Source organism: Hyla sarda, chromosome 2, assembly GCF_029499605.1.
Source record: "Hyla sarda isolate aHylSar1 chromosome 2, aHylSar1.hap1, whole genome shotgun sequence".
Lineage (NCBI taxonomy): Eukaryota > Metazoa > Chordata > Amphibia > Anura > Hylidae > Hyla > Hyla sarda.
Window position 1 is genome coordinate 124,486,282 of NC_079190.1, and position 26,651 is coordinate 124,512,932.

The following is a 26,651-nucleotide window of genomic DNA, read 5'->3' on the forward strand; positions in this document are numbered from 1 at the left end:
GCGGGGGTGGAGTACCCCTTTAACTTCTCTATGTAATGATTGATTCATAGAAATAAGCTATGTGTAAGGAGATTATTGTAAGGAAGACTCTCCTATGATACTTATGGCACCTGAAAGCAGTAGACATGTGTTAGAACGAGTAACATTTATTTTCTCAATTTCATTTATAGCTAATATATTTGGAACTTCTGAAGATGAGCTGATCGTCACTCCGATCACACACGTGTCCGTCACCGTAGATGGAATTCCGGAGGTGATGGAGATCCATCAGAACCTGTATCAAGAGCCGGTAGAATCGCCTCCAGATGAGCAGCCTAAAAGGAAAAAAGGTGTGTAGGGGTTAACTATGTAAAGCCTTGTTACCAGTCTGCTGTCTGGTCTTCATGCTGACAGTTAACATTGTTGTTTCCAAAATATTTTCCTTTAGGCAGAAAACAAAAAACTACTCGCCCTGAGTCCCCCACCACTACTCCAAATATATCTGTGAAGAAGAAAAGCAAAGATGGGAAAGGTAATATTGTAGACCACTTCCCAGCTGTCAATGGATCGTTCAGCCAACAGCCATAGGGTAACGAACACTACTTGGTGGACATGTTGCACATATTTCCATAGCAGATCTGTAGTATAATCTGTACAAAAATCTGCATGCAGATCTAGCTTAAATTTTTAAATATCAGTGCAGAACATCATTAAGATTTAGTGTGGATTTTTATCTTCTTCATTAATTGAAATGGAAAAAAAATCCTCATCAAATTTGCTAAGTATCCACACACTGCATATTGAAAGGTTCAAACTGCAGGTCAATTTCTGTGCAGAAAAATTCCACAGTGTTTTTTTTTTTTATGTTTTTTTTTTAATTGGTGTGTATTTTTCACTTAGTATTTCTGTGTGAAATATGCAATTTAACCCCTTAAGGACCAATACAAATAAACCTGTACGCCCCTGAAAGACCAGGCCTGTTTTTTCAAATCGGGGATGTCTGTCTTTATTAGAGAATAACTCTGGTAACGTTTTGCCAATCACGATAATTCTGACATTGTTTTTTTGTCACAAGTTGCCCTTCATGTACATAGTAAAAGTAAGCCGATATCATTTGTAGTTTTTTTTTTATAATGCAAAAAATCATGCAATTTTTACAAAAAATTACGATTTTTTGCTATTTTAACACTAATAGGTTGCATATATTTATACATACTGACCAAATAGTTTATGAAACTTATACTTTCAGATGTCTACTTTATTTTGACGTAATTTTTTTTGTTTTTAATTAACATTTTAAATTAGTTAGAAGCCTAACAATTTAACTTGAAATTTTGAAAAGTACATATTTTTTTATGTGCTATGCAAGGTTTGCAGAAATTAAAAGGTAGTAGAACATAGGAACACCCCCCCAAATGACCCCATTTTAAAAACTAGACCCCTTAAGGTATTCGCTAGGGGGTACAGTGAGTATTTTAACACCATAGTTTTTTGGCAGGAATTATTACAAAGTCAGTGTTAAAAATTCGAAATTTGCAATTTTTCACAAATGCATCATTTGGGGGGCATATTTTTTGTACATCACTTCTGATATTGAAAGAAATGCACCCTATATTTTATTTAGCTGCTTGTCCCATGTTCGGAAATACCCCCGCTTTGGCCATATATGGTTCCTTGGCCACGTGGTAGGACTCAGAAGGAGAGGAGCGCCATTTGGCTTGCAGGGCAGAACAGTACCCCCACCCCCACAAGTGACCCCATTTATATACCGCACTCCTACAAGTTATTGGCTGCACCAGGGACCTCTCTGATTAGTCCTTGGTCGGCTGGGGGTATAACGCGTCTGTCTGTGACAGTTAAGGCTCCTGATGGATATATCCGCCATGTTGTGGGAATAAGCACCTGCTCATGGCGAATATATCCATCACTGCTGCGGCTGGGTAGCTCAGTGTGTCCGCTCATGACTGCTGGCGGGAAATCCGCCGCTATGAGTGGACACACAAAGCTACCCAGCCGCAGCAGGGAGCTCATTACCGTGACTGCTGCATAATGTGTAGGATCACATGGTGGACATCCGCAGCATATTACATGCTGTGGATGTCCGCCAATGCGATCCTACACATTATGCATTTTTTTTAATTAGATTCATTTAATAAATGTATTTTTAATATATATATATATATATATATATATATATATATATATACACATATATATATATATATATATATTTATATATATAATATTTTATTTTTTATTTTTTATTTTTTACACTTTTATTAAATTTTTATTTTTTTTTACACTTTTATTTTATTTATTTATTTATTTTTACACTTTTTAATGCTTTGGAATACTTAGTATTCCAAAGCATTATAGTTATATGCTGCCTACCAGTTTTCTCTAGCAGGCAGCATATTAGGACGTGCCTCTGGCACGTCCTTTCAGGCAATACCCAGGGCAGACCTGGGGGTCTTTGTAGTACCCCCGGCTGCCCAGGTATGAAGCAGCACCCCGCGATCGCGCTGCGGGGTGCTGCAGAGGAGACAGAGGGAGCCCCCTCCCTCTGTCAGAACTCCTTACAGTGCGCGGTCACTTCTGACCGCGGCTGTAAGGGTTAAACTGCCGGGAGTGAAGTGAAATTCACTCCCGGCAGTGCGGCAGGTCCCGGCCAGCCGCGGACACACACAGCACCCCGCGATCGCGATGCGGGGTGCTGCAGGAGTGACAGAGGGAGCTCCCTCCCTCTGTCATAACACTTACAGCCCGCGGTCACTTCCGACCGCGGCTGTAAGGGTTAAAACTGCCGGGACCGAAGTTTACTTCGGTCCTGGCAGTGCAGCAGGGTCCCGGCTGTGTGATACAGCCGAGTCCCTGCCGCGATCTCGTGGGTGCACTGGGCAGCGTGGGTGCACTGAGTATAGACGTCCAGGTGCGGGAACTGCTGCCAACCTGGACGTCTATACTCGTCCGTGGTCGTTATCGGGTTAAAGAGGTTAACCAGCGGGAAAGGGGGGAATTAAAAACTATTCTCATTGTTTGGGTTATAAAAAATTCAACTTCAGCTTACCTCCAGCGCCTCCATTCTTAAATGGGCACTGTCAGATACAAAAACTTTTGATATGTTGTAAAGCATGCAAAACCAATAGGTTTTGCAATTGCTTTCATTAGAAAATGTTCAGTATTTCATACTGAAAAAGCCAGTCAAACAACTGCCCCCCTGCCTGCTTGGACACATACTTGTCCTGCTGTGTCCATGCATCATCACCTATGTCATAGACACACTTCCTTGATTGACAGCTGTGAGTGCAGGGCTCAGAGCTGGAGGAAAAATCCTCCCACTGTCAGCTTGTGTCCCGCTACTGTCAGTGAGGACAAGCTGGGAGTTGTAGTTTTGCTAATGCTAGGGGAGATGCAAGCAGACAGCATACTGAGGGAGGGGGCGGAGACCTGCACAGGGAGGCCACACCCACTCTCTTTGAGAGGAATCCAGACTAGTGAGCTAAATTAAAAGTGTAATAGAAAAATTAATTAAGTGTGCATATTAAGAAATACAGAACAGAAGAGACCCAACCAATCCAAACCCCCTTTTTTCACAGCAGATGTTTGTGGCCAAATGGTCATCCTTATGCACAGTAGATTGTCACTATATCTCTTGAAGGGTAAAGAATATTTTAATTTATTTACATATCTACCTTTTGGTTTTCTAGGTAATACCATTTACCTTTGGGAATTCTTGTTGGCTTTGCTTCAAGACAAAGCTACCTGTCCAAAGTACATTAAGTGGACACAGAGAGAAAAAGGCATCTTCAAACTGGTGGATTCCAAAGCTGTTTCTAAGCTGTGGGGCAAGCACAAAAACAAGCCTGACATGAACTATGAAACAATGGGGAGAGCACTCAGGTAATGCATTGTATTGGTTCTCATAACTTTTCAGTGTAATTTCTAACCAGTTATCCACTTACTGGTGCTGGAATACAGTACCACTTATATGGGATGAAAGTGACCCAGTCAGATCTCCACAAAAGCTTTCGTGCTGCTTAGGAAATCCATTCTTAATGGAACAGCCCATTTAAATATAGAAACATAGAATGTGTCGGCAAATAAGAAGCATTTGGCCCATCTAGTCTGCCCAATAATCTAAATCCTATCAATTAAATGAATCCTATTAATTTAATTTGAATAAAAAAGGCTGCAGTATTTAATTGCCTAAAGAGGTGTTCCGATTTAAATGAATTTATCCCCTATCCACAAGATAAGGGATAAATGGATAAATGAGAGAGGGCACCCGCTTAAAATCTCCAGAACAGCGGATCAGCATGTGCGCCAACGGCCTCTCTATTCATTGTCTATGGAGCTGCCTGAGAGAGCCAAATACAGGACTTTGCTATCTCCCCAGATACATAGACAATGAATGGAGCAGCAGTGTGTGTCCTAAGCTGCTGCGCCATTCTAGAGATCACAGGGGGGCCCACTGGTCAGTCCACCAGCACTTAGCTTAAGATGGCATACCCCTTTTAAGCCTCTTTTGAGTGAAAGCAGTGCCTATTGGCATGTTAACTTCAACTTTGTTGCACTAATTATAAGGCGTTGTCTGTTTGCTCGTTGCAGGTATTATTACCAAAGAGGTATTTTAGCAAAAGTGGAAGGCCAACGTCTTGTCTATCAGTTCAAAGAAATGCCAAAGGATCTCATATACATTGATGAGGAGGACTCGAGCTCTGCAGAATACTCAGGAAATCAGCATTCTCCACTTTCTACTCCCAATCGAAACCAAGCACGGGCATCTAAAGTAGCTCTAAATGCTGGACCAAAAGGTAGCACAGCCACTGTTGTAAAGTCACCCAAGTCTCCGAAAATGAAAGAACTAGAGGAGCATAGCCAGCAACAGTTGACTTTGTTACCATCTGATATGCTAAGGACTGTGAGTCCTTCTCATCCACCTCACCCAACTCAGCTTTTTCGGACAGTCCATGTAATGCCTGGACAGGGTATGCCTGATCAAGGCTTAACATGCACCATTCAAAATGATACAATGTCTCCTGTACAGACTATCAGGTGAGTCTTTATATGGATTATTTGGTGATAGTAGACTTTCAGAAAAATGTAGTCTATGTAACCTATAATTTCACAGCATTTTATAGCACTTTCCACTTCTGAAAGCTTTTATGGCTCCTTTCACAAGTGTTTTGATAATAACAATTTACAATGTTCTTAAAGGAATTATATGGTGCAGAACACCTTATGTAAAGGATAGGGGAAAAGTTTCTGATCACAGGGGGGGTCTGACCGCTGGGACCTCCCGCAATCTCTTGAACAGTGCCCCACTCCGCGCAAGGAGACTGTTGTCCATGGCACACAGCTGGGGACAAAACAGCCCCTCCATGTATCTCTATGGGAGAGGCGGAGATACAGGAACGCTGTATTTCCGCCTCCCCCATAGAGATACATGGAGGGGGGGGGGGGGGGGGTGTTGGCCACTGCTTCCTGCCGTGGCAGACACAGCTCCTATGCTGCAGAGAGCTGGGGCGCCGTGCAGGAGATCGGACATTTATCCCCTATTCTTTGATTAGGGGATAACTTTTCCTGCACCACATAACTCCTTTAAGTTTAAGTGAACCTGTCAGTGAACTGTAGGCAGCATGAAAAACTGACACAATGATCACAATGATGTATGATCCATGTATGATCCATGTATGATCCATGTATGATGAATGTATGTGCTGTTTTAACTTTGCCTGGGTATAATGGGGATCCGAGTCATTAGGGCATTCCACCTATATACTGATAGGGAGAGACCTGTCATTCAGGATCAGCAGACCACCCCAATGACTCAGTCCTCTGTTCATGGCCAAAGTTACTACTATGACCCCGAAACATCAGTCATTCAGAATGGATATTAGATCTCTGTAATCAGGGTGTCCTTTACTGATTTTTTGTTATATGCTGCTTATTTCTCCATTTGTATCTAAACTAAAGGTTACATTTTGCTGGTTTCCTGTTAACAATAAGCATCCTTTCTTTTTGTTAATATTGAAAAAAAATATGTCCTAGAAAGTAATGCAACAAGATGCATATCTAGTTGGATCCTACACTTTTGAATTGCTATTATTAAAAAAAAAAAATAGTATGCCTGTTTGACAGGACAGAAATCCATAGCATGTTGTACTTTACTGTTCTATCAAAAGACACTATAGAAATGTATGCAGTATGACAGTATTCCCTTCCTTTACAATCAGTCTATGGCAGCTGTGTCCAACTTACTAGCTATTTTGTTGCATCTATTTCAGCAGTGTATGTTATTTTTATTATTTATTATGGAGCCCCATCAATAACATGGTGCTGTGCATATGAAAAGCGTTTTAGATATATAACCTGTACAATAGACATGAACTATTTAAACTCAATGGGGGACATGTGTCATTATTTGTGTATGGTAGAAGCAGTTTACCCCTTTTCCCGAATTCTAAATTATGCGCAGAAGCGCTAAATTTATCAATCAAGCGCAATGAGCTTCATAAATTGCGGGTAAATATAGTGATCTCCTCAATCCACTCTTTGGAAAATAGAATCGATGATTTAGAGCATCTTGCTACGTTAAGTCAAAGATGGTTTATATTTGCGCAAGAAAAACAGCTCTTGCGGCAAAATTTTTGGTGTAAAGGAAAAGTACGCAGTTAAGAAATCCATGTGTACTATAGATGTCACTCCAAGGTACCCTGATTTGGCCACATCTGGAGGACATGCTCTACCAAAACGTGCGCAAAAAAATGCTTGCGCAAAATTTTGTGCAAAAAAATACACACAAAACAGGGGTAAAATCTTTGATACATGTCCCCCAATGAATGCTGAGTATGCCATGAAGGTAGTCTGAGCCTAGCCTTAAGCTGGCCATACATGTAAGATAGCTGTTGGCTATCCCATCCTATCACCCCTTCCCCTATGTTAGCTTGGCCTAGGGTTGAAGCTGCTCTGCTGTATATTATTATAGTTGTGGTATAAGACAGTGTCCAATCAGGTGAAATTTATACTTAATACTGCTATCCCTCCTGCTATATATATTAATACATGTATAATTATTTTTCTTCTAGAACGATCCAGTCTCCAGGCCAGGTGCCAGTTGTGGTGTCACCCGGCAGTCAACAGCTGCATACTGTAACACTCCAAACAGTGCCTCTCACCACAGTCATAACAAGCACAGACCCCACCGCACCAGCAGGGTCACAGAAATTTATACTTCAAGCCATTCCTTCGGCACAGCCGATGACCGTACTCAAGGATAACATGTTGCTACACCCTCAGAGAGACGGCTCGCCTCCAGCATCCATTGTCCTGAGCTCCAGCCAGGTTCAGCAAGTTCTCAATGGCAACGTTCATGGTCTTTGCAATGGAACAGTAAGCGTGCCTTCATCTCCATCCTTCAGTGCAACCACTCCAGTTATGACCTTCTCAACAAGCACTTCGCCTCTGCTTAACCAGACTCCGGGCACGGTCATCACATCAGTTATCAAATCCCCAGAGTCCAAACAAACACTTCTTTTTTCCACCAGTGACCAGGACCCAGAGGAGACAGCTGAGCAAACTGAGCAGAAATATCAGCCTCCATGTGTCCTGGTGGTATCAAGTCCAAATGGATATCCAGCCCACATGGAAATAAAAAAGGAAAACGACCCATGGGAATTTGACTCAAATTGATAAATAGAAATTCTCTATATATTTAAGATTTTCCAAATGTGATGGGATCTTCCTTAATATTCTATATATTTTTCCAAAACACATCTATATTTTTCATAAATCCTCTTTCCGGTATGCAATATCCTTGCAGTAAAACTTTTTTTTTATTTCTGTTCAGTTGGTTATGATTCTAAGCTTTTCTTTTTATTATTTTTCCACACTCTGGAATCTTATTCAGGAAAGTCTATATTCTTCATAAAGAATTCCACTTGGGCGTATCGCTTATTCCAGCATACCTACGTTGAAGGAATGTGCCTTTTTTTTGTCCTGTGAGGACAAAGTGTATGATGCAAATATTTTTAAAGCTGTTTTTTGACAATCTTTCAGTGTGTTCTTTAAGCTGTGCTTTCTGTAAATTCTATTTTGTTAGTCTGTAAATAAGAAAAGCCAATACAGCTGTGTATTCTAGCTATCTCTTTCTGTATCTCCACACTGATCCCTGACTACTCAAGAGCCAGAATATAAAATATCCGAGGAATCAGATGTAACATCACTGAGTTTTGCACTGCTTTGACGGCATTTTTTCCAGTCTGTTCTGTGTTTTTACCCTGGTATATCTATAGCAATAACTACTGTGCCTTTGTTTAATCCAGCTATACATTACATTAGATTATTGCAGGTATCATGAAAGCAATGTAATGGTATAGAGGATCATTTTTATATGTAAATAATGTACATTCACCTACAATTCTGGAAAGAAATGCTAAATATCAAATTGATACAAAAAAATTCTGTGCATTCAAAAAATTCCAACAAAGCAAATAAATTTTATAGACTCAAGAGATCTATATATGTTTAGAGTTCAGATGTTATACTATATTGATAGAGATAAAATTTGTATTTAAAAATGTTAAACTGATGACATACTTTTCAAACTGTTTTTGTATTTTTAATTGGTTTATTAAAAAAAATAAATCTACGTTCACAGAAAAACATTCAGGCACCTAATTTCAATGAGCTTTTTTTTTTTATGTAACCCACTAAAGGGAATAGAATACAGTGAACTTGTAGCATAGTTCCCCCAGGGGCTTTTGGCTTATTCACCAAATCACCTAGATACTGTAGCTCTGATTCAGATACATTGGGCCTTTAACCCCTTAAGGACTCAGGGTTTTTCCGTTTTTGCACTTTCGTTTTTTCCTCCTTACCTTTTAAAAATCATAACCCTTTCAATTTTCCACCTAAAAATCCATATTATGGCTTATTTTTTGCGTCGCCAATTCTACTTTGCAGTGACATTAGTCATTTTACCCAAAAATGTACGGCGAAACGGAAAAAAAAATAATTGTGCGACAAAATCGAAAAAAAAACGCCATTTTGTAACTTTTGGGGGCTTCCGTTTCTACGCAGTGCATATTTCGGTAAAAATTACACCTTATCATTATTCTGTAGGTCCATACGGTTAAAATGATACCCTACTTATATAGGTTTGATTTTGTCGCACTTCTGGAAAAAATCATAACTACATGCAGGAAAATTTATACGTTTAAAAATGTCATCTTCTGACCCCTATAACTTTTTTATTTTTCCACGTACAGGGCGGTATGAGGACTCATTTTTTGCGCCGTGATCTGAAGCTTTTATCGGTATGATTTTTGTTTTGATCGGACTTTTTGATCACTTTTTATTCATTTTTTAATGTTATAAAAAATGACCAAAATACGCTTTTTTGGACTTTGGAATTTTTTTTGCGCGTACGTCATTGACCGTACGGCTTAATTAATGATATATTTTTATAGTTCGGACATTTACGCACGCGGCGATACCACATATGTTTATTTATTTATTTTTTTTACACTTTTATTTTTTTTATGGGAAAAGGGGGGTGATTCAAACTTTTATTAGGGAAGGGGTTAAATGACCTTTATTAACACTTTTTTTTAACTTTTTTTTTGCAGTGTTATAGGTCCCATAGGGACCTATAACACTGCACACACTGATCTCTCATCCTGATCACAGGCGTGTATTAACACGCCTGTGATCAGCATTATCGGCGCTTGACTGCTCCTGCCTGGATCTCAGGCACGGAGCAGTCATTCGTCGATCGGACACCGAGGAGGCAGGTAAGAGCCCTCCCGGTGTCCGATCAGCTGTTCGGGACGCCACGATTTCACCGCGGCGGTCCCGAACAGCCCGACTGAGCAGCCGGGATACTTTCAGTTTCACTTTAGAAGCGGCGGTCAGCTTTGACCGCCGCTTCTAAAGGGTTAATACCGCACATCGCCGCGATCGGCGATGTGTGGTATTAGCCGCGGGTCCCGGCCGTTGATTAGCGCCGGGACCGACGCGATATGATGCGGGATCGCGGCGCGATCCCGCTTCATATCGCAGGAGCCGGCGCAGGACGTAAGGGGTTAAAGGGGTACTTTGTTCCAAATGCTGAGCAGCAGAGTACCCCTTTAAGCATGTTGGGCTGTTATTGGAATGTTCCTTCAATGGGAATCCCATGTATTAGCTAGCACCAAGGACCATATTTATCATGACTCTCAATACTGCTTATAATTTAGCTCCATTTTCAAACTTGTCCCAATCTTGGAGTGCTACCTCAACTTATACTGTAAAATATTTTTCTGTGGTGAGAAAATTTAGGAGGTAGAACCCAGAAGCTTCCCTCCGGCACTGCTCACAGGTGACGGTCATATAGCCATAGAATATGCCTGCAGACACTACATGGGGTATGGGTAGGAATACATGCAGCTGGTTTATTATAATTATATTTTTGATCAGTTTTTCTAAATCATAAAGACAAGTACAACAGAAACCCCCACTCCTAAGCCCCAAGAAAGAGAAAACCTATAGTGGACTAAATGTGTGGCAGTTCAACTTGAAATAAGGCCCCGTTTACACTACGGAATTCAATAAGGAAAATGTCCTCATTGAATTCCTCTTGCATCTGTGTCCATTCTCCTCCATGGTACTGGAACAGAAATGAGGCGAAATCTGTGCTTATTACCGGGCAATACTGTGATAATGAGCACAAAATATAAGCTTAGGGAAATGCTTGCAGTCGTGCACTAGTACAGCCTACAGTCTCAGCACCGCACAGACTCTCCTAGATCACCGGCGGCGGGAAGAGACCCTAGAACACGAGTAGGGAGAGGCAGGAAATGTCCACACAGTGGGTGGGGGGCTGCATCAGGAAAGTCCATGTGTTGCTGGGTGACCAGAAGAGGAAAAGTGCAGGAAGGAGAGGAGTGGGCAGGGGAACACCGAGAGAGTGGGCATGAGCGCAGCTACTGACAGATTCTAGCGGAGGATAGAACAACTTACATTTTCCACCGGAATCCAGAGGATTTTGCCTGAAATTTCCTTCGTAGAATCCTTGCAGTGTGGACATAGGCTTAATTGTCCAATTATTGTTTCTCCTCTTTATTTGCGAATACAGGAATAACCAAATGCATATTGTGTATGGTAAGGTGTTGAAGATACATTAATGTTTCCAGCATACAGTGTTAAAGCTTTAAAAGTATACATAGGTAGGCAGTCTGGGACTTTTACAGATTGCCTATCTTGCAAAGTATATTTACACAGTGTATGTGCCAGAATTTCATGTACTGTACATACAAGATTACCAGTATGCTTTTTATGACATTACAAGCCATGTACTCAGTGGTGTAAGTACAGAACATGGCGGATTCTTCCCTCAGACAATTCTCTCTAACATTGGCATGGGAAAAGAGGTAACATATGACTTTCTGTATGTCTTTAAGAGCATGTATGTGATTGATCTGTTTGTGGGGGTACACATTCTGACAGATTCCATAAAAAATGACATATGAGCAAAATGTGGTAACTCACCCACGATTCGCTGATTTACACATGCAATACAAGAATAATGGAACAACACTTTGTGTGATGATCTTTCCTTCACATAGAATTTCTGAAAAAAACTGAAAAAAAAAAGCACGCACACAAACTGAACATAATGTTCCCCTTGCGGTTTTCACTAGTTATCAACCACAACTCATTGGTGTCTTCACTCATCCTTCCCACCTCCTTTCACCATTATGGTCTCTCATTAAAGGGGTTGTCTGACCAAAGCTTAATTTTTAAAATCTGGTCAATTAGGTTGTTAAAAAAACTCTTCCTCATTCCCCTACTGTCGTGGTACAACTGAGATCGAAAGAAAACTTTGGCAGGACAACCTCTTTAAATCCCTCTGTGCCACCCATATTCCCCTCATCAGCATTTTACCCTTCTACTTTCTACCTCATCCCTATCCCCTCACCAGCCTTTGCCCTATAATAGCCCATTCACTAGCTGCTGCTCGATGTTGTTTCCTTATCAGCCTCACCCATGTCTGACCCGCACTAGTCTCTGCTCACAACTGCCCATTTATCATTCTCTACTGATGCCTGCCCCTTACCAGCTCTCTGTCTAATGCCAGGCCCAACACAAGCGTTTTCATGTTTTACATAGCCTGTGTGCCCATTATCCTCCGTCATTGCCTGCAGGGCCCTATTTTATGCTTTCACAGTCTCACCCTTGTTGCCCATGTGCACAGGACATGGTCACATGGAACTTCTCTGATTTCTTCTTAGCTGTACTCTGTGTAAGCAGGGAATATAACTCGGCCCTTTTCCTCACGCACTATATGATGGGCACCAAACAGCTTCCTTTCCACCTATGAATTACTCAGCTCTTTTTATCAGCCTAATCTCCAGCTATACCCAAGCCCTGAAACCGCCATGGCATCATGGCATACCTCATAACATTTGCTGAGGGAAAAAAGGACATATAGGAAGGTGTGCTATGCTTGTCTCCACCAACTGTGCCCTCAGTCATGCCCTTAACCAACACCCAACCACCATCCGAAATTCAATATTCTTGCACTGCTGTTTATAACACAATGCTCTGCCAGCACTCCATTCGTTGTTTGAGCAGTGCTGGTCCACTACCTTTGTTCCTCCATTATGGATAAAGGGGGTCCCCTTGTAAATAGCTGTTCCCTATAGGTAGTTTCCCTTGTAGATAGTTGAACCCCGTAGGTAGACCCCCTTGAGAAAGTTGCTTCTTGCCAAGATAAAATGTTTACCTCTCTGGTTTCACCCTGAATTCTCTAAGATTGAGCAGCTCTTGGGCACCACAGACCTCCCCAAGCATCTTACTCAGGCCTATACAGAGGTGGGTACATTCCTACATGTTGTATGGAACGGTTTGCAGGTGGCTTCCTTTTGGCAGGAAGTGGTTTAATTCCTGCAGGAACAGCTAGAATTCCTGCTCTTAGGGGGAAATTTATCAATACATGTCTGTGTGCCTTTTTTTTCAGTGTTTTTGGCCTATGTATGCCAAATCTATCAAAACGGCACACAAACCTTCATAAATTTTGCACAAATGAAAAATCACATCAGAACCTGCTGTAGGATGTCACTTTTCTAAGGCAAGGCAGATGTGGTATGAATTTTTTTTTTATTTTTTTATTTTTTTTTTTACGTTTGCGCTTTTTAAAAAAGACACAGATGATAAATCTCGCCCACTGCATAGTGAAGAGTAAAGCACTGCATTTCAGCCACATTGTCCAAAGTTGTCTATTTTGAAATTGTGCAAAATTTTTATGCAAAAACTGCAAAAAAATGATGTGCCAAATTTCAGCCAATAAAATGTCTGGAAGGCAAGATAAAACTCCCCCCTCACTCTTTCCACAAGTATGTATTTTGGGTTTGGTTGGCGAGGTAGCTTCTAGTTTCCATAGGAATCCATTGCTGAGATTTCTTATCTTATGCAAGGAAAGTTTTAATTATGTCCTGGAAGGAGACAGACTCCCTCCTCTCTCCAGATGGCTTAGGGCTCATTCACGCAGGCAGATCCACAGCGTATTTTACTCTCAAATCTGCCGACGATGGACCATTACAGCGTTTCTCAGATGTGCCTGTTCGGAGCAGCAATCCGCCTTTACAAGCAGACACACTGCTGCTATGTGCAAGTCGCCGCATGCATGCGCGGTGTATTCTCACACATCGCGGCCGCTCCCCCTGCTCCCTGAGCTAGGTCGAGAGCAGTCGCGATGTGCGCGAGTATACTGCGTGTGTGCGCGACGACTCACACGATGCAGTGTGTCGCATTGCCGTTCTGATCAGGTACATCTGAAACATACTGTAGGGGTCCATCATTGGCGGATCCGCAGCGTAAAATATGCTGTGGATCTGTCCGTGTGAATGAGCCCTTAATCTGATAACTAAGTATATTACTATGTATTCTATGCTTTTCACCTCTAGAAAATGCCCCAAACAGTTTGACCATATGTGGCTTTCCTGTCTCCTCCTAGATACTACTATTAGTGTTCCTGAAAATGAGGGTGCAAGCCTCTGTTTTTTCCTACTATGCCTGTGTAGGAGGAGGGGAGGTGCACGTGTGTGTGATTTCATGACCATGTGATCAGTCCTCAGGAGTGGCACTAGCGGGGCCATTCATTTATCTCCCTCCCGTTGCATTTTTCATGGCTACCAGTTGTTTATCTCTTCCCAATTTTCTCCTTTTATAAGCCTCCTACATGTGGCTGGGACAAATTATATGAGCATTTTGTCCCTTCTCCTATTCTTGTTCTTTTGTTTTTTTGTTTCACAATTTTTTTTTGCTGCTTTCAAAGTTCCCAGGTTCACAGTGGCCTCCATACTTCTTTAATGGAAGAAGTATGGAACAACCAGGATTCTTCCTAGACCTGGCTACCCCACCAAACTAAGTAATGGGGGGAGAAGGGCCTTGGTAAGAGAGGTGACCAAAAACCCAATGGTCATTCTGGTTGAGCTTCAGAGATCCTGTGTGCAGATGGGAGAAAGATTCAGAAGGTCAAGCATCCTGCATCCCTGTGTCAATTTGGGCTTTGTGGCACATTGGCCGGAAAGAATCCTATCCTAAGCAAAAGGCCACATGGAATTTGCACAAAAGAACCTAAAGGACATTTCACTGTAAGAAACAAGATTTTCCGGTCTCATGAAAACAGCTCAATTCTAAACATGGTCACCAAAGAATCTAGGCCTATAGTGATACTATCTGTGGTCATATCAGAATGTTAACACCAAAAAAATAAACCACATGATTTTGATTAATGTCAATTAGTAACAAACTTTATTGATTAAAAACCGAAAAAACAATAAAAAAATAAATAAGTACAAAAACACACACATAAATGTGTGCTCAGGCACGGCTAATAGCACAAGCAGAAAAAGGGAGGGATGTCCACAATAGTAAATGGATGGTAGGGTACAACATCACAGATATATAGATGTAGGGGTATACAGCATAGAGAAAAAGCAAACATAAATTGCAAGAAGGAGAAAGGCTGCCTACCTACAATTAGTAAAAGCAATGGAAGGAATAAACTGTGCACCTAATGGAGTGACCTCTCACCTCCAGCCCCCAAATGTGCATTTTGTCGAAGAAGCACTGGGCGAAAACTCTCATTTGGAGCTCGCTGGAGGTGCACAGTATATTCCTTCCATTGCTTTTACTAATTGTAGGTAGGCAGCCTTTCTCCTTGCAATTTATGTTTGCTTTTTCTCTATGCTGTATACCCCTACGTCTATATATCTGTGATGTTGTACCCTACCATCCATTTACTATTGTGAACATCCCTCCCTTTTCTACTTGTACTATTAGCCGTGCCTGAGCACACATTTATATTTATAGATTTTTTTGATTAATGTTGCGGAAAACCCCCCTATCCCGGAATATACCTTTAATCCCATAAAAAAAAGTGGAGGGAGCTGAAAGTTGGAGTTGCCAAATGTCAGCCTCCAAACCTTAATGACTTAGAGCGGATATGCAAAGAGGAGTGGGACAAAATCCCTCCTGGGGTGCGTGCAAACCTGCAGGCCAACTACAAGAAACATCTGACCTCTGTGATTGGCAACAAGGGTTTTACCGCCAAGTAACTATGGACTGAACATAACAACTAGAGAGCATATACACTCACTGGCCACTTTTGTTAACACAAATAGCTAATCAGCCAATCACATGGCTGCAACTCAATGCATTTGGGCATGTAGACATGGTCAAGATAACTTGCTGAAGTACAAACAGGGCTTCAAACAATTTGCACAGGCTCACCAAAATTTAACAGAATGGAAGACTGGAAGAATGTTGCCTGGTCTGGTGAGCATCGATTTCAGTTGCGACATCCAGATGGCACTGTCAGAATTTGGCCTTAACAACATTAAAGCATGGATCCATCATGCCTCGTATCAATGATTTAGGCAGCTGTTGGTGGTTTAATAGTGTACGGCACATTTTCTTAGTACACTTTGGGCCTCTTAGTATCAATTGAGAATTATTTACATGACAGCCTACGTGAGTGAGATCCTTTATGACCACAGTGGACCTATCTTCTGATAGCTATTTCTAACAGGCAGGGCTGCCATCAGAAATTTTTGGGCCCCTTACACTGTTTACTGCCTGGACCCCGCCCTCATATCCCCCACCCCCAAAACCCCCCCCATGGCACGTCCCCAAGGTGGCCCCCAGGGCCAGCCCGTTATCTTCCCTATTGGCAATGAAAAAATATATTTTAAAAGGACAGGACTAGAAAAACAATAGCCTTTTAATTAAATGAGGAAGGAGGAAATTAGAAAATATTATCACCATACATATTACTATCCTACTGTAACTGACAAAATCCTGTATACTGAGACTAATATTACTAATAATACCAGCATACAAGGAGGAATATTATCACCATACACATTATATATATATATATATGTATATTAATTTGGCATAAGATATTTGTTCTAAGCAGACCTTGAAAAAGGCTACACAGCCGAAACGCGTCGGTCCATGTTTTTAACTTGATTTGTTACCCTAATGCTTTTTAATGGGCACTGTCATGAACTTTTTTCATATATGTTGTAGTACAACATATTTCTAATATACTTTATTATTTTTTTTTTATTAAAACACTTTATTTTTATTTTGAAATCCGGCCACTAGGGGTCTCCCTCCTAGTGGCCGGATGCAGCCTGCTGTGACATCACAGATTAATTTGAACCGATGCCGGCCGGGCATCGGTCCTAATTCAGTCAGGCTGCGCTCGCTCCCTGCCTGTCAATCAGACAGGAGGGAGCGAGGCCATTGAACAAAGAGGATGCGCACAGGCTCCATGGCCTCGCGCGCCGACCCCGGCTCCCAGAGTAAGGTAAACTTTATACGGACAAATCACTGATTATGTAGAGGACAGGAGCCACTTCAGGGTCCTGTACAGTACACACATTGTCCTAAAAATGTAGCCACCCTTACCTGGTGTCCAAAGGAGCAGCTAACCCTGGCACAGGTAAAGAGTAGTACAGAACATGTAGTACAGTGGTCTAAAACTCCCGGCCCACAGGCCATTTGCGGCCCATGGAACGAAAGTTTGTGGCTCGCACAAGGTATGTGTAATTTGTATTGCCCGACGCCCGGGACATACAGTTCCGGGCGCCAGGCAGGTAACTTCTTCAAGCATTTAGCCCTGCTTCGGGCAAGCAACGCTAAATGCCGGAAGGCTTCACTTACCCCGCCCTCCTCCTCCCGGTCTCCGGTTGGCCGGCCGGCCCTAGTCCGATGAGGGACGTTGCGCATGTGACGTCCCTCCGCAGACCCGCACAGCAGGACGTCAATGACGTCACTCATCAGGCCGCCGCAGAGAAGCGTAGCATAGGACAGGTAAGTGTGTCTATGTGTGTGTGCATGCGTGGGTGTCTGTGTCTGTGTGTGTGAGAATCGGGGGGGGGGGGGGGAGACGACGACAATGTTCTAATGTGGGGAACCTGCTACTACCTAGTGTGGGGAACCTGCTTCTACCTAATGTGGGGAACCTGCTACTAACTATTGTGGGGAACCTGCTACTACCTAATGTGGGGAACCTGCTACTACCGATTGTGGGGAACCTGCTACTACCTAATGTGGAAAACCTGCTACTACCTAATGTGGGGAACCTGCTACTACCTAATGCGGGGAACCTGCTTCTACCTAATGCGGGGAACCTGCTTCTACCTAATGCGGGGAACCTGCTTCTACCTAATGTGGGGAACCTGCTTCTACCTAATGTGGGAAACCTACTACCTAATGTGGGGAACCTGCTACTACATAATGTGGGGAACCTACTACTACCTAATGTGGGGAACCTGCTACTACCTAATGTGGAGAACCTGCTACTACCTACCTAATGTGGGGAACCTGCTGCCTATCTAAGGTGGGGAACGCCCAGAAGTAGCACCCCCATCATCTGTCAGCTCATGCTATTACCACACGGGGTAGGGGGAATGGGGGGCTTGCTGGCGGATGATGAGGGACGCATGAGGGGGGCATTATATGTAAGGGACGCATGCGGCCCAGCCTCACCCAGCTGATACCTCCAGTGGCCCCCAGATAATTTGAGTTTGAGACCCCTGATGTAGTACCACCCTGTACTGTAGGGAAGCGCTACCAGACGGGAATTCAGTGCATGCACCTCAGTATTACATGTGTTTTACCAGTGAAAGTCCATTCTGATTGGTCAGTTCTTCCAGCCATTGACATCTTTCACAGATCTGGACTGTCTGTAGCATTGTATGTTGAGTCTGGTTTCAAGTTACAATGGTCCAGAAAAGACAATTGTATATTGAAACTATTGTATGTTGATGTACTTTAAGCTAAGCTCTAAGTGGTTACCATGGGCAACAGAGAGAGTTTAAATGGGCACTGTCAGATACAAAAACGTTTTACATGTTGTACATCTTGGCAAAACATGTACATTTCTAATATACTTCATAAGAAATTGTTATTTCCTTTTTATAGAAATCATGGCTTATAAAATCATGGCTTTATCCAAGCTGATGCAACAAAGGGGACCTATGGATGGAGGGTGAATCCAATATTATTAACATTTGACCACTAAGCGGTCACTAAGACCCTAAATTTCCCACCCAATATAAAACTTAACGTTTAATGAGCCAAGATTAAAATAACCTCACACATATTGATCCATAGTGCATTGATTGGCATGACACTGCATGCTATAGTAAGTGAAATGAAAAGATAGATTGTGGCTGCAGTCCACAATCTATAGTGTGAGACAATTAAAAATCTAACACATTGCCCGCCCGCCTGACGTTTCGCCACAGGCTGTGGCTTTATCAAGGGCTAAGAGGCAAAATATTAACATTTGACCGCTAAGCGGTCACTAAGACCCTAAATTTCCCACCCAATATAAAACTTAACGTTTAATGAGCCAAGATTAAAATAACCTCACACATATTGATCCATAGTGCATTGATTGGCATGACACTGCATGCTATAGTAAAAATCTAACACATTGCCCGCCCGCCCGACGTTTCGCCACAGGCTGTGGCTTTATCAAGGGCTAAGAGGCAAAATTATTAACATTTGACCGCTAAGCGGTCACTAAGACCCTAAATTTCCCACCCAATATAAAACTTAACGTTTAATGAGCCAAGATTAAAATAACCTCACACATATTGATCCATAGTGCATTGATTGGCATGACACTGCATGCTATAGTAAGTGAAATGAAAAGATAGATTGTGGCTGCAGTCCACAATCTATAGTGTGAGACAATTAAAAATCTAACACATTGCCCGCCCGCCCGACGTTTCGCCACAGGCTGTGGCTTTATCAAGGGCTAAGAGGCCTCTTAGCCCTTGATAAAGCCACAGCCTGTGGCGAAACGTCGGGCGGGCGGGCAATGTGTTAGATTTTTAATTGTCTCACACTATAGATTGTGGACTGCAGCCACAATCTATCTTTTCATTTCACTTACTATAGCATGCAGTGTCATGCCAATCAATGCACTATGGATCAATATGTGTGAGGTTATTTTAATCTTGGCTCATTAAACGTTAAGTTTTATATTGGGTGGGAAATTTAGGGTCTTAGTGACCGCTTAGCGGTCAAATGTTAATATTATCCAAGCTGAAGCACAGGCATGGACACTGTCCAGTAAGTGAAGGTGGGCTAGGACTCCTCTGTCCTCTTTCCTGTCTGATAGGAGTCCTCTGTAATCTCTCCTGTCTGATAGCACTCCTCTGTGCTCTCTCCTGTCTGATAGTACTCCTCTGTGCTCTCTCCTGTCTGATAGTACTCCTCTGTGCTCTCCCCTGTCTGATATGACTCCCCTGTGCTCTCTCCTGTCTGATAGTCCTCCTCTGTGCCCTCTCCAGTCTGATAGGATTCCTCTGTGATCTCTCCTGTCTGATAGCACTCCTCTGTGCTCTCTCCTGTCTGACAGAAATCCTCTGTGCTCTCTCCTGTCTGATAGGACTCCTCTGTGCTCTCTCCTGTCTGACATGAATCCTCTGTGATATCTCCTGTCTGATAGGACTCCCCTGTGCTCTCTCCTGTCTGATAGTCCTCCTCTGTGCTCTCTCCTGTCTGATAATCCTCCTCTGTGCTCTCTCCTGTCTGATAGTACTCCTCTGTGCTCTCTCCTGTCTGATAGTACTCCTCTGTGCTCTCCCCTGTCTGATATGACTCCTTTGTGCTCTCTCCTGTCTGATAGTCCTCCTCTGTGCCCTCTCCAGTCTGATAGGATTCCTCTGTGATCTCTCCTGTCTGATAGCACTCCTCTGTGCTCTCTCCTGTCTGACAGAAATCCTCTGTGCTCTCTCCTGTCTGATAGGACTCCTCTGTGCTCTCTCCTGTCTGACATGAATCCTCTGTGATATCTCCTGTCTGATAGGACTCCCCTGTGCTCTCTCCTGTCTGATAGTCCTCCTCTGTGCTCTCTCCTGTCTGATAATCCTCCTCTGTGCTCTCTCCTGTCTGATCATCCTCCTCTGTGCTCTCTCCTGTCTGATAGTACTCCTCTGTGATCTCTCCTTTCTGATAGTACTCCTCTGTGCTCTCTTCTGTCTGATATGACTCCTTTGTGCTCTCTCCTGTCTGATATGACTCCTTTGTGCTCTCTCCTGTCTGATAGTACTCCTCTGTGCTCTCTCCTGTCTGATAGTCCTCCTCTGTGCCCTCTCCTGTCTGATAGGATTCCTCTGTGATCTCTCCTGTCTGATAGCACTCCTCTGTGCTCTCTCCTGTCTGACAGTAATCCTCTGTGCTCTCTCCTGTCTGATAATCCTCCTCTGTGCTCTCTCCTGTCTGATCATCCTCCTCTGTGCTCTCTCCTGTCTGATAGTACTCCTCTGTGATCTCTCCTTTCTGATAGTACTCCTCTGTGCTCTCTTCTGTCTGATATGACTCCTTTGTGCTCTCTCCTGTCTGATATGACTCCTTTGTGCTCTCTCCTGTCTGATAGTACTCCTCTGTGCTCTCTCCTGTCTGATAGTCCTCCTCTGTGCCCTCTCCTGTCTGATAGGATTCCTCTGTGATCTCTCCTGTCTGATAGCACTCCTCTGTGCTCTCTCCTGTCTGACAGTAATCCTCTGTGCTCTCTCCTGTCTGATAGGACTCCTCTGTGCTCTCTCCTGTCTGACATGAATCCTCTGTGATATCTCCTGTCTGATAGGACTCCCCTGTGCTCTCTCCTGTCTGATAGTAGTCCTTTGTGCTCTCTCCTGTCTGATAGTACTCCTTTGTGCTCTCTCCTATATGATAGTACTCCTCTGTGCTCTCTCCTGTCTGATAGTCCTCCTCTGTTCTCTCTACTGTCTGATAGGACTCCTCGGTGGTCTTTCCTGTCCTATCAGACACACAGAGGAGAGCTATCAGACAGGAGAGAGCACAGAGGAGTACTATCAGACAGGAGAGAGAGCAAAGAGGAGTGCTATCAGGCAGGAGAGAGCACAGAGGAGTGCTATCAGACAGGAGAGAGCACATAGGAGTGCTATCAGACAGGAGAGAGCACAGAGGAGTGCTATCAGACAGGAGAGAGCACAGAGGAGTGCTATCAGACAGGAGAGAGCACAGAGGAGTACTATCAGACAGGAGAGAGCACAGTGGAGTACTATCAGACAGGAGAGAGCCCAGAGGAGCGCTTTCAGACAGGAGAGAGCACAGAGGAGTGCTATCAGACAGGAGAGAGCACAGAGGAGTGCTATCAGACAGGAGAGAGCACAGAGGAGTTCTATCAGACAGGAGAGAGCACAGAGGAGTACTATCAGACAGGAGAGAGCACAGAGGAGTACTATCAGACAGGAGAGAGCACAGAGGAGTGCTATCAGACAGGAGCGAGTGCTATCAGACAGGAGAGAGCCCAGAGGAGTGCCATCAGACAGGAGAGAGCCCAGAGGAGTGCCATCAGACAGGAGAGAGCCCAGAGGAGTACTATCAGACAGGAGAGAGCACAGAGGAGTCCTAGCAGACAGGAGAGAGCACAGAGGAGTGCTATAAGACAGGAGAGATCCCAGAGGAGTGCTATCAGACAGGAGAGAGCACAGAGGAGTACTATCAGACAGGAGAGAGCACAGAGGAGTCCTATCAGACAGGAGAGAGCACAGAGGAGTACTATCAGACAGGAGAGAGCACAGAGGAGTACTATCAGACAGGAGAGAACACAGAGGAGTGCTATCAGACTGAAGAGAGCACAGAGGAGTCCTATCAGACAGGAGAGAGCACAGAGGAGTGCTATCAGACAGGAGAGAACACAGAGGAGAGCTATCAGACAGGAGAGAGAGCACAGAGGAGTACCATCAGACAGGAGAGCACAGAGGAGTACTATCAGACAGGAGAGAGCACAGAGGAGTGCTATCAGACAGGAGAGAACACAGAGGAGAGCTATCAGACAGGAGAGAGAGCACAGAGGAGTACCATCAGACAGGAGAGAGAGCACAGAGGAGTACTATCAGACAGGAGAGAGCACAGAGGAGTACTATCAGCTTCGACAAAGCCGTGATTTTATAAGGCCTAGTTCACATTGCGTCGGACTGTGCTATAGGGAGTTCCGTCAGCAATCCGTCCAGAAGGTCGGGAGTTTAGCAGAGAAATTCCTGTAAAATTACGGGATCACCGACAGACCCCATGCAAGTGAATGGGGGTCTGTTGGCACACGATAGTAACATTTATCGTCCGACCAGTTTTAGGGTCCGATCGACTGAAAAAAAAAAAAAAAGGCCTGATCGGACCCTTAACGGATCGTATGCGAACGGCAATGTCAACCAAGCCTAAGCCATAATTTATATGAAAAGGAAATACCATTTTCTAATCAGGTATATTAGATAGTTTAATGTTTTGCAAAGATGTAAAACATATAAAAAGTTTTTGTAACTGAATTTGCCTATTGAAATATTAGACAGTTTTTATTTATTCTCCCTTGTACCATTTCTCACCACAGGCTATCTTACCTCATTGCGCATGCGCTGTTAGTTACGACCAGCAGCCTTCAAAGAACGATTCCTCCTCCAGACCTCGCGGTGTCGCTGTTTAGATATCAGACGCCGCTCTGTGCTGTTGTTTTCTCGTTGACAACCGTAGCAAGTACCCGGCGAGTCCAGAACTTTCCTGGTGGAGAGCGTCGCTGTGTATCCTGTAGTCAAGCACAGGTGGCGATCCTCGGGCGGCTCCGTTCTTCTCTGTAGGATCGTTTCGTAGGTATCAGATACCAACATGGGGATGAGACTGATGGCTTATGGGCAGATTAGTACATCTAGGGCAGTGGTCTCCAAACTATGACCCTTCAAATATTGCAAAACTACAACTCCCAGCATGCCCGCTGGCTGTCCGGGCATGCTGGGAGTTGTAGTTTTGCAACATCTGGAGGGCCATAGTTTGGAGAACAGTGATCTAGGAGCTTCATGTATATAGAGCAGTCATCTCCAGCTGCTGCAGATCTATAACTTCAAGGCTGTCTGAGCATGCTGGGAATTGTAGTTTTGCAACAGCTGGAGGCACCCTGGTTGGGAAACACTGATTTACGTTGTGATAAGCTGCATTGTCGATCTTTTCCAGACCACATGTTTAATGTTTGCTTTTCACCCCCTTGTATAGAGATGAGCGAACTTACAGTAAATTCGATTCGTTACACACTTCTCGGCTCGGCGGTTGCTGACTTTTCCTGCATAAATGAGTTCAGCTTTCCGGTGCTCCCGTGGGCTGGAAAAGGTGGATACAGTCCTAGGAGACTCTTTCTTAGGACTGTATCCACCTTTCCCAGCCCACCGGAGCACCTGAAAGCTGAATTAATTTATGCAGGAAAAGTCAGCAACCGCCGAGCTGAGAAGTTCGTGACGGATCGAATTTACTGTAAGTTCGCTCATCTCTACCCTTGTACATTGTGGCCTTTATTTTAGATGGCCAATACCATAGAAGACCACTTTATTAGGCAATTATTGGTGGGCTTCTCAAAGGGGTTTCACTATATATTACATTGTGTATATAGACGCTGTGGTACTGCTCATACCTGCACTGCTGCTTGCAAAGTGGAAGCCTCTATGTCATTGTTTCCCAACCAGGGTGCCTCCAGCTGTTGTAAAACTACAACTCCCAGCATGCCCGGACAGCCGTTGGCTGTCCGGGCATGCTGGGAGTTGTAGTTTTACAACAGCTGGAGGCACCCTGGTTGGGAAACACTGCTCTATGTCCTGATAGTGACCCCCCCCCCACAATAAGTATGGGGGTTCCCCCAGGTTTCTATGTGAAGTATGGCCAATATGATTGCACTAGAAACAGAGGCTGCACTGATGTGAACAGAGCCTTATAGAAGGTTTGTCTCCTTGCTGTCTGAACACTGTTTGGTCATTTTAGGCTACTTTTACGCTGCCGTTATTTTCTGGCAGTACCCCGACTGTTGTAAAACAACAGGGGAGTATAGCGGAAGAAACATTAGTGCATGCACCTTTTTCTCCCACTATACTCCTCTAAAACAACGGACCCCGTTATAATTAGAGACGAGCGAACTTACAGTAAATTTGATTCATCACGAACTTCTCGGCTCGGCAGTTGATGCCTTATCCTGCATAAATTAGTTCAGCTTTCCGGTGCTCCGATGGGCTGAAAAAGGTGGATACAGTCCTAGGAAAGAGTCTCCTAGGACTGTATCCACCTTTTCCAGCCCATCGGGAGCATCTGAAAGCTGAACTAATTTATGCAGGAAAAGTCATCAACTGCCGAGCCGAGAAGTTCGTGACGAATCGAGTTTACTGTAAGTTCGCTCATCTCTAGTTATAATCAATGGGGTCTGTAGTTTTGTAACATCTGAAGGCACCCTGCTTGGCAAACATTTGTCCTGTGCCAATATATGCTCATACATTTATTTTTGTTTGTAATGTACATTGAGTTGTAATATGTTTTTTTTTTTTTTTTTTCCGCACCTCCAAAAAAAAAAAAAAAAAAAAAAAAAGTAATAAAATAAAAGAACTATCTAAAGTCCATATCCCCCCCCCCCCGAATTGCATTGGATTTAGTGGGAGAACACCTTACGGTTCACATGCAGTTTGAAGTATTCTTAAAAAGCTTACCTTCCTGATGTTCCTCAGATCAGCGTGGAGAGACCTACCCCATGCTGGGCTGTCGGGGTGCTGAAGCAGCTGCCTGACGCTGGGGGAGTCCTATTAATTAGGAATGAGCTTTCTGCACGGTTACCTTGGCAACTTGAATGCCTAGTATGGATTGCACCTTTCCATGCTGATCTGAAGAATGGCAGGAGTTCTACTTTACAGGTACCCTTTAATTTTACAGCCGTCATTACACCAGTCATTAAAATAGGTGTGCTGTGCATACTGTGGGCCATTTTACATCTGTAAACAGCACTGGCTTTCTCGTAAGTTTTGAATGCATTTTTTTTTTTTTTTTTTATGTAAACACCTCAAAATTGAGAAAATGTCGAGTGATTTCCCTACAGCGACCAATCACAGCTCAGCTAACGAGCTCTGGTAAAGTGAAATCTGAGCTGTGATTGGCTGCTATGGGGAAATCACTCCACTTTTTCTCTCACACAGTTTGATAAATCTGGGCCCATATGCATAATTTGCATAAAATAAACCCATGGCTACGTTCACACGCGCGGATTTTCGCAGCGTATTTAACTGCGGATCTGCTGGTGAAGGCCCCAGCAATACACCGCTACGAGCAGACACACTGCAGCAATGTGCGTGGTGTACTCGCACATCGGCGCCACTCCCCCTGCTCTGAGCTAGGCAGAGAGCTCCCGCGATGTGTGAGTATACTGCGACTCGCACATCGCAGTGTGCCTGCTGGTAGCGGCGTATTGCCACTACGAGCAGGCACATGTAAATCCAGCATAGAGCGGGCCTTCACCAGCGGATCCGCAGTGTAAAATACGCTGTAAATCCGCGCGTGTGAACGTTCCCTAAGGGTGTGTTCACACGCTATTACTAGCAGCGGGTTTCCCGCTGTGAGTTACACTACCATTGATTTAAATGGGTCCACAGACAGTCCGCAATAGTGTCAGAATTGCGGACCCATTCAAATGAATGGTAGCGTAACTCGCAGTGGGTTTCCCGCAGAAGTAAACCCGCTGCTAGTTACTAGCGTGTGAATGCACCCTAAAAGCGCTGTAAGGGTGCATTCACACCACTTTTTTAAAATACAGTTCCCGTATCAGGTTTTTGATGAAAAACTGATTCCTCAAATCCTGACTAAACTGTATCAAAACGTGTGTACAAATTTTAACCCGTATACGGTTAAAAACCATATGCGGTTTGAAAAATTATTTCCGGTTGCGTCCGTTGTTTAAGAAAAAAAGTATACGTTTTTAACTTTTCACTCCATCAGGAATAAAGTTTCACTTGTTTGATTGAGATTAAAAAAAAAAAAAAAAACTGTGCAAAGTCAAAAACCGTATGGTGCAAACTGGATAGAACCATATGCACATACAGTTCTGTACAGTTCCCATTGACTCCCATGTTAAAAAAAAAAAAGCATGCGGTTTTTCACCTGAACCAAAAACTGTGGTAGGTTATGGTTTTGGGTACAGGAAAAAAAACAGACAAAACCGTACAAGATGCAAAACGGACACAACCGGATGCATGGTTTGGCATACGGTTTTCAATGGAGAGTCAATGCGTACGGTGTTTAATACGGTTCTGTACGGTTTTCACATTGAAAAGGTATACGGGAACGGT

At 43.5% G+C, this 26,651-nt stretch overlaps 2 protein-coding genes and 1 long non-coding RNA gene across 10 annotated transcripts in view; 2 read left to right on the forward strand and 1 right to left on the reverse strand.

Annotated features, from left to right (window-relative positions):
* ELF1 (E74 like ETS transcription factor 1) overlaps positions 1 to 8,645 on the forward strand; it is a 133,211-nt gene extending 124,566 nt beyond the window's left edge. For all 7 annotated transcript variants that reach the window (XM_056555463.1, XM_056555464.1, XM_056555468.1 and 4 more), the window contains 5 exons: positions 171 to 329; positions 428 to 511; positions 3,687 to 3,879; positions 4,588 to 5,034; positions 7,068 to 8,645. In XM_056555463.1, the coding sequence (XP_056411438.1) occupies positions 171 to 329; positions 428 to 511; positions 3,687 to 3,879; positions 4,588 to 5,034; positions 7,068 to 7,671 (1,487 nt within the window). In that variant the 3' untranslated portion in view covers positions 7,672 to 8,645. The remainder of the gene's footprint in view (positions 1 to 170; positions 330 to 427; positions 512 to 3,686; positions 3,880 to 4,587; positions 5,035 to 7,067) is intronic.
* LOC130355394 (uncharacterized) lies at positions 179 to 23,041 on the reverse strand. The gene is made up of 3 exons (XR_008888503.1): positions 22,914 to 23,041; positions 3,701 to 3,817; positions 179 to 314 (listed from the first exon to the last, which is right to left on the reverse strand). It is a non-coding gene; the product is annotated as an uncharacterized LOC130355394 (long non-coding RNA).
* SUGT1 (SGT1 homolog, MIS12 kinetochore complex assembly cochaperone) overlaps positions 23,010 to 26,651 on the forward strand; it is a 109,779-nt gene continuing 106,137 nt past the window's right edge. The window contains exon 1 of one of the 2 annotated variants that reach the window (XM_056555476.1): positions 23,010 to 23,160. The gene's annotated coding sequence lies outside the window, so the exon portion shown is untranslated. The remainder of the gene's footprint in view (positions 23,161 to 26,651) is intronic. The other variant, XM_056555475.1, reaches the window with a different exon arrangement.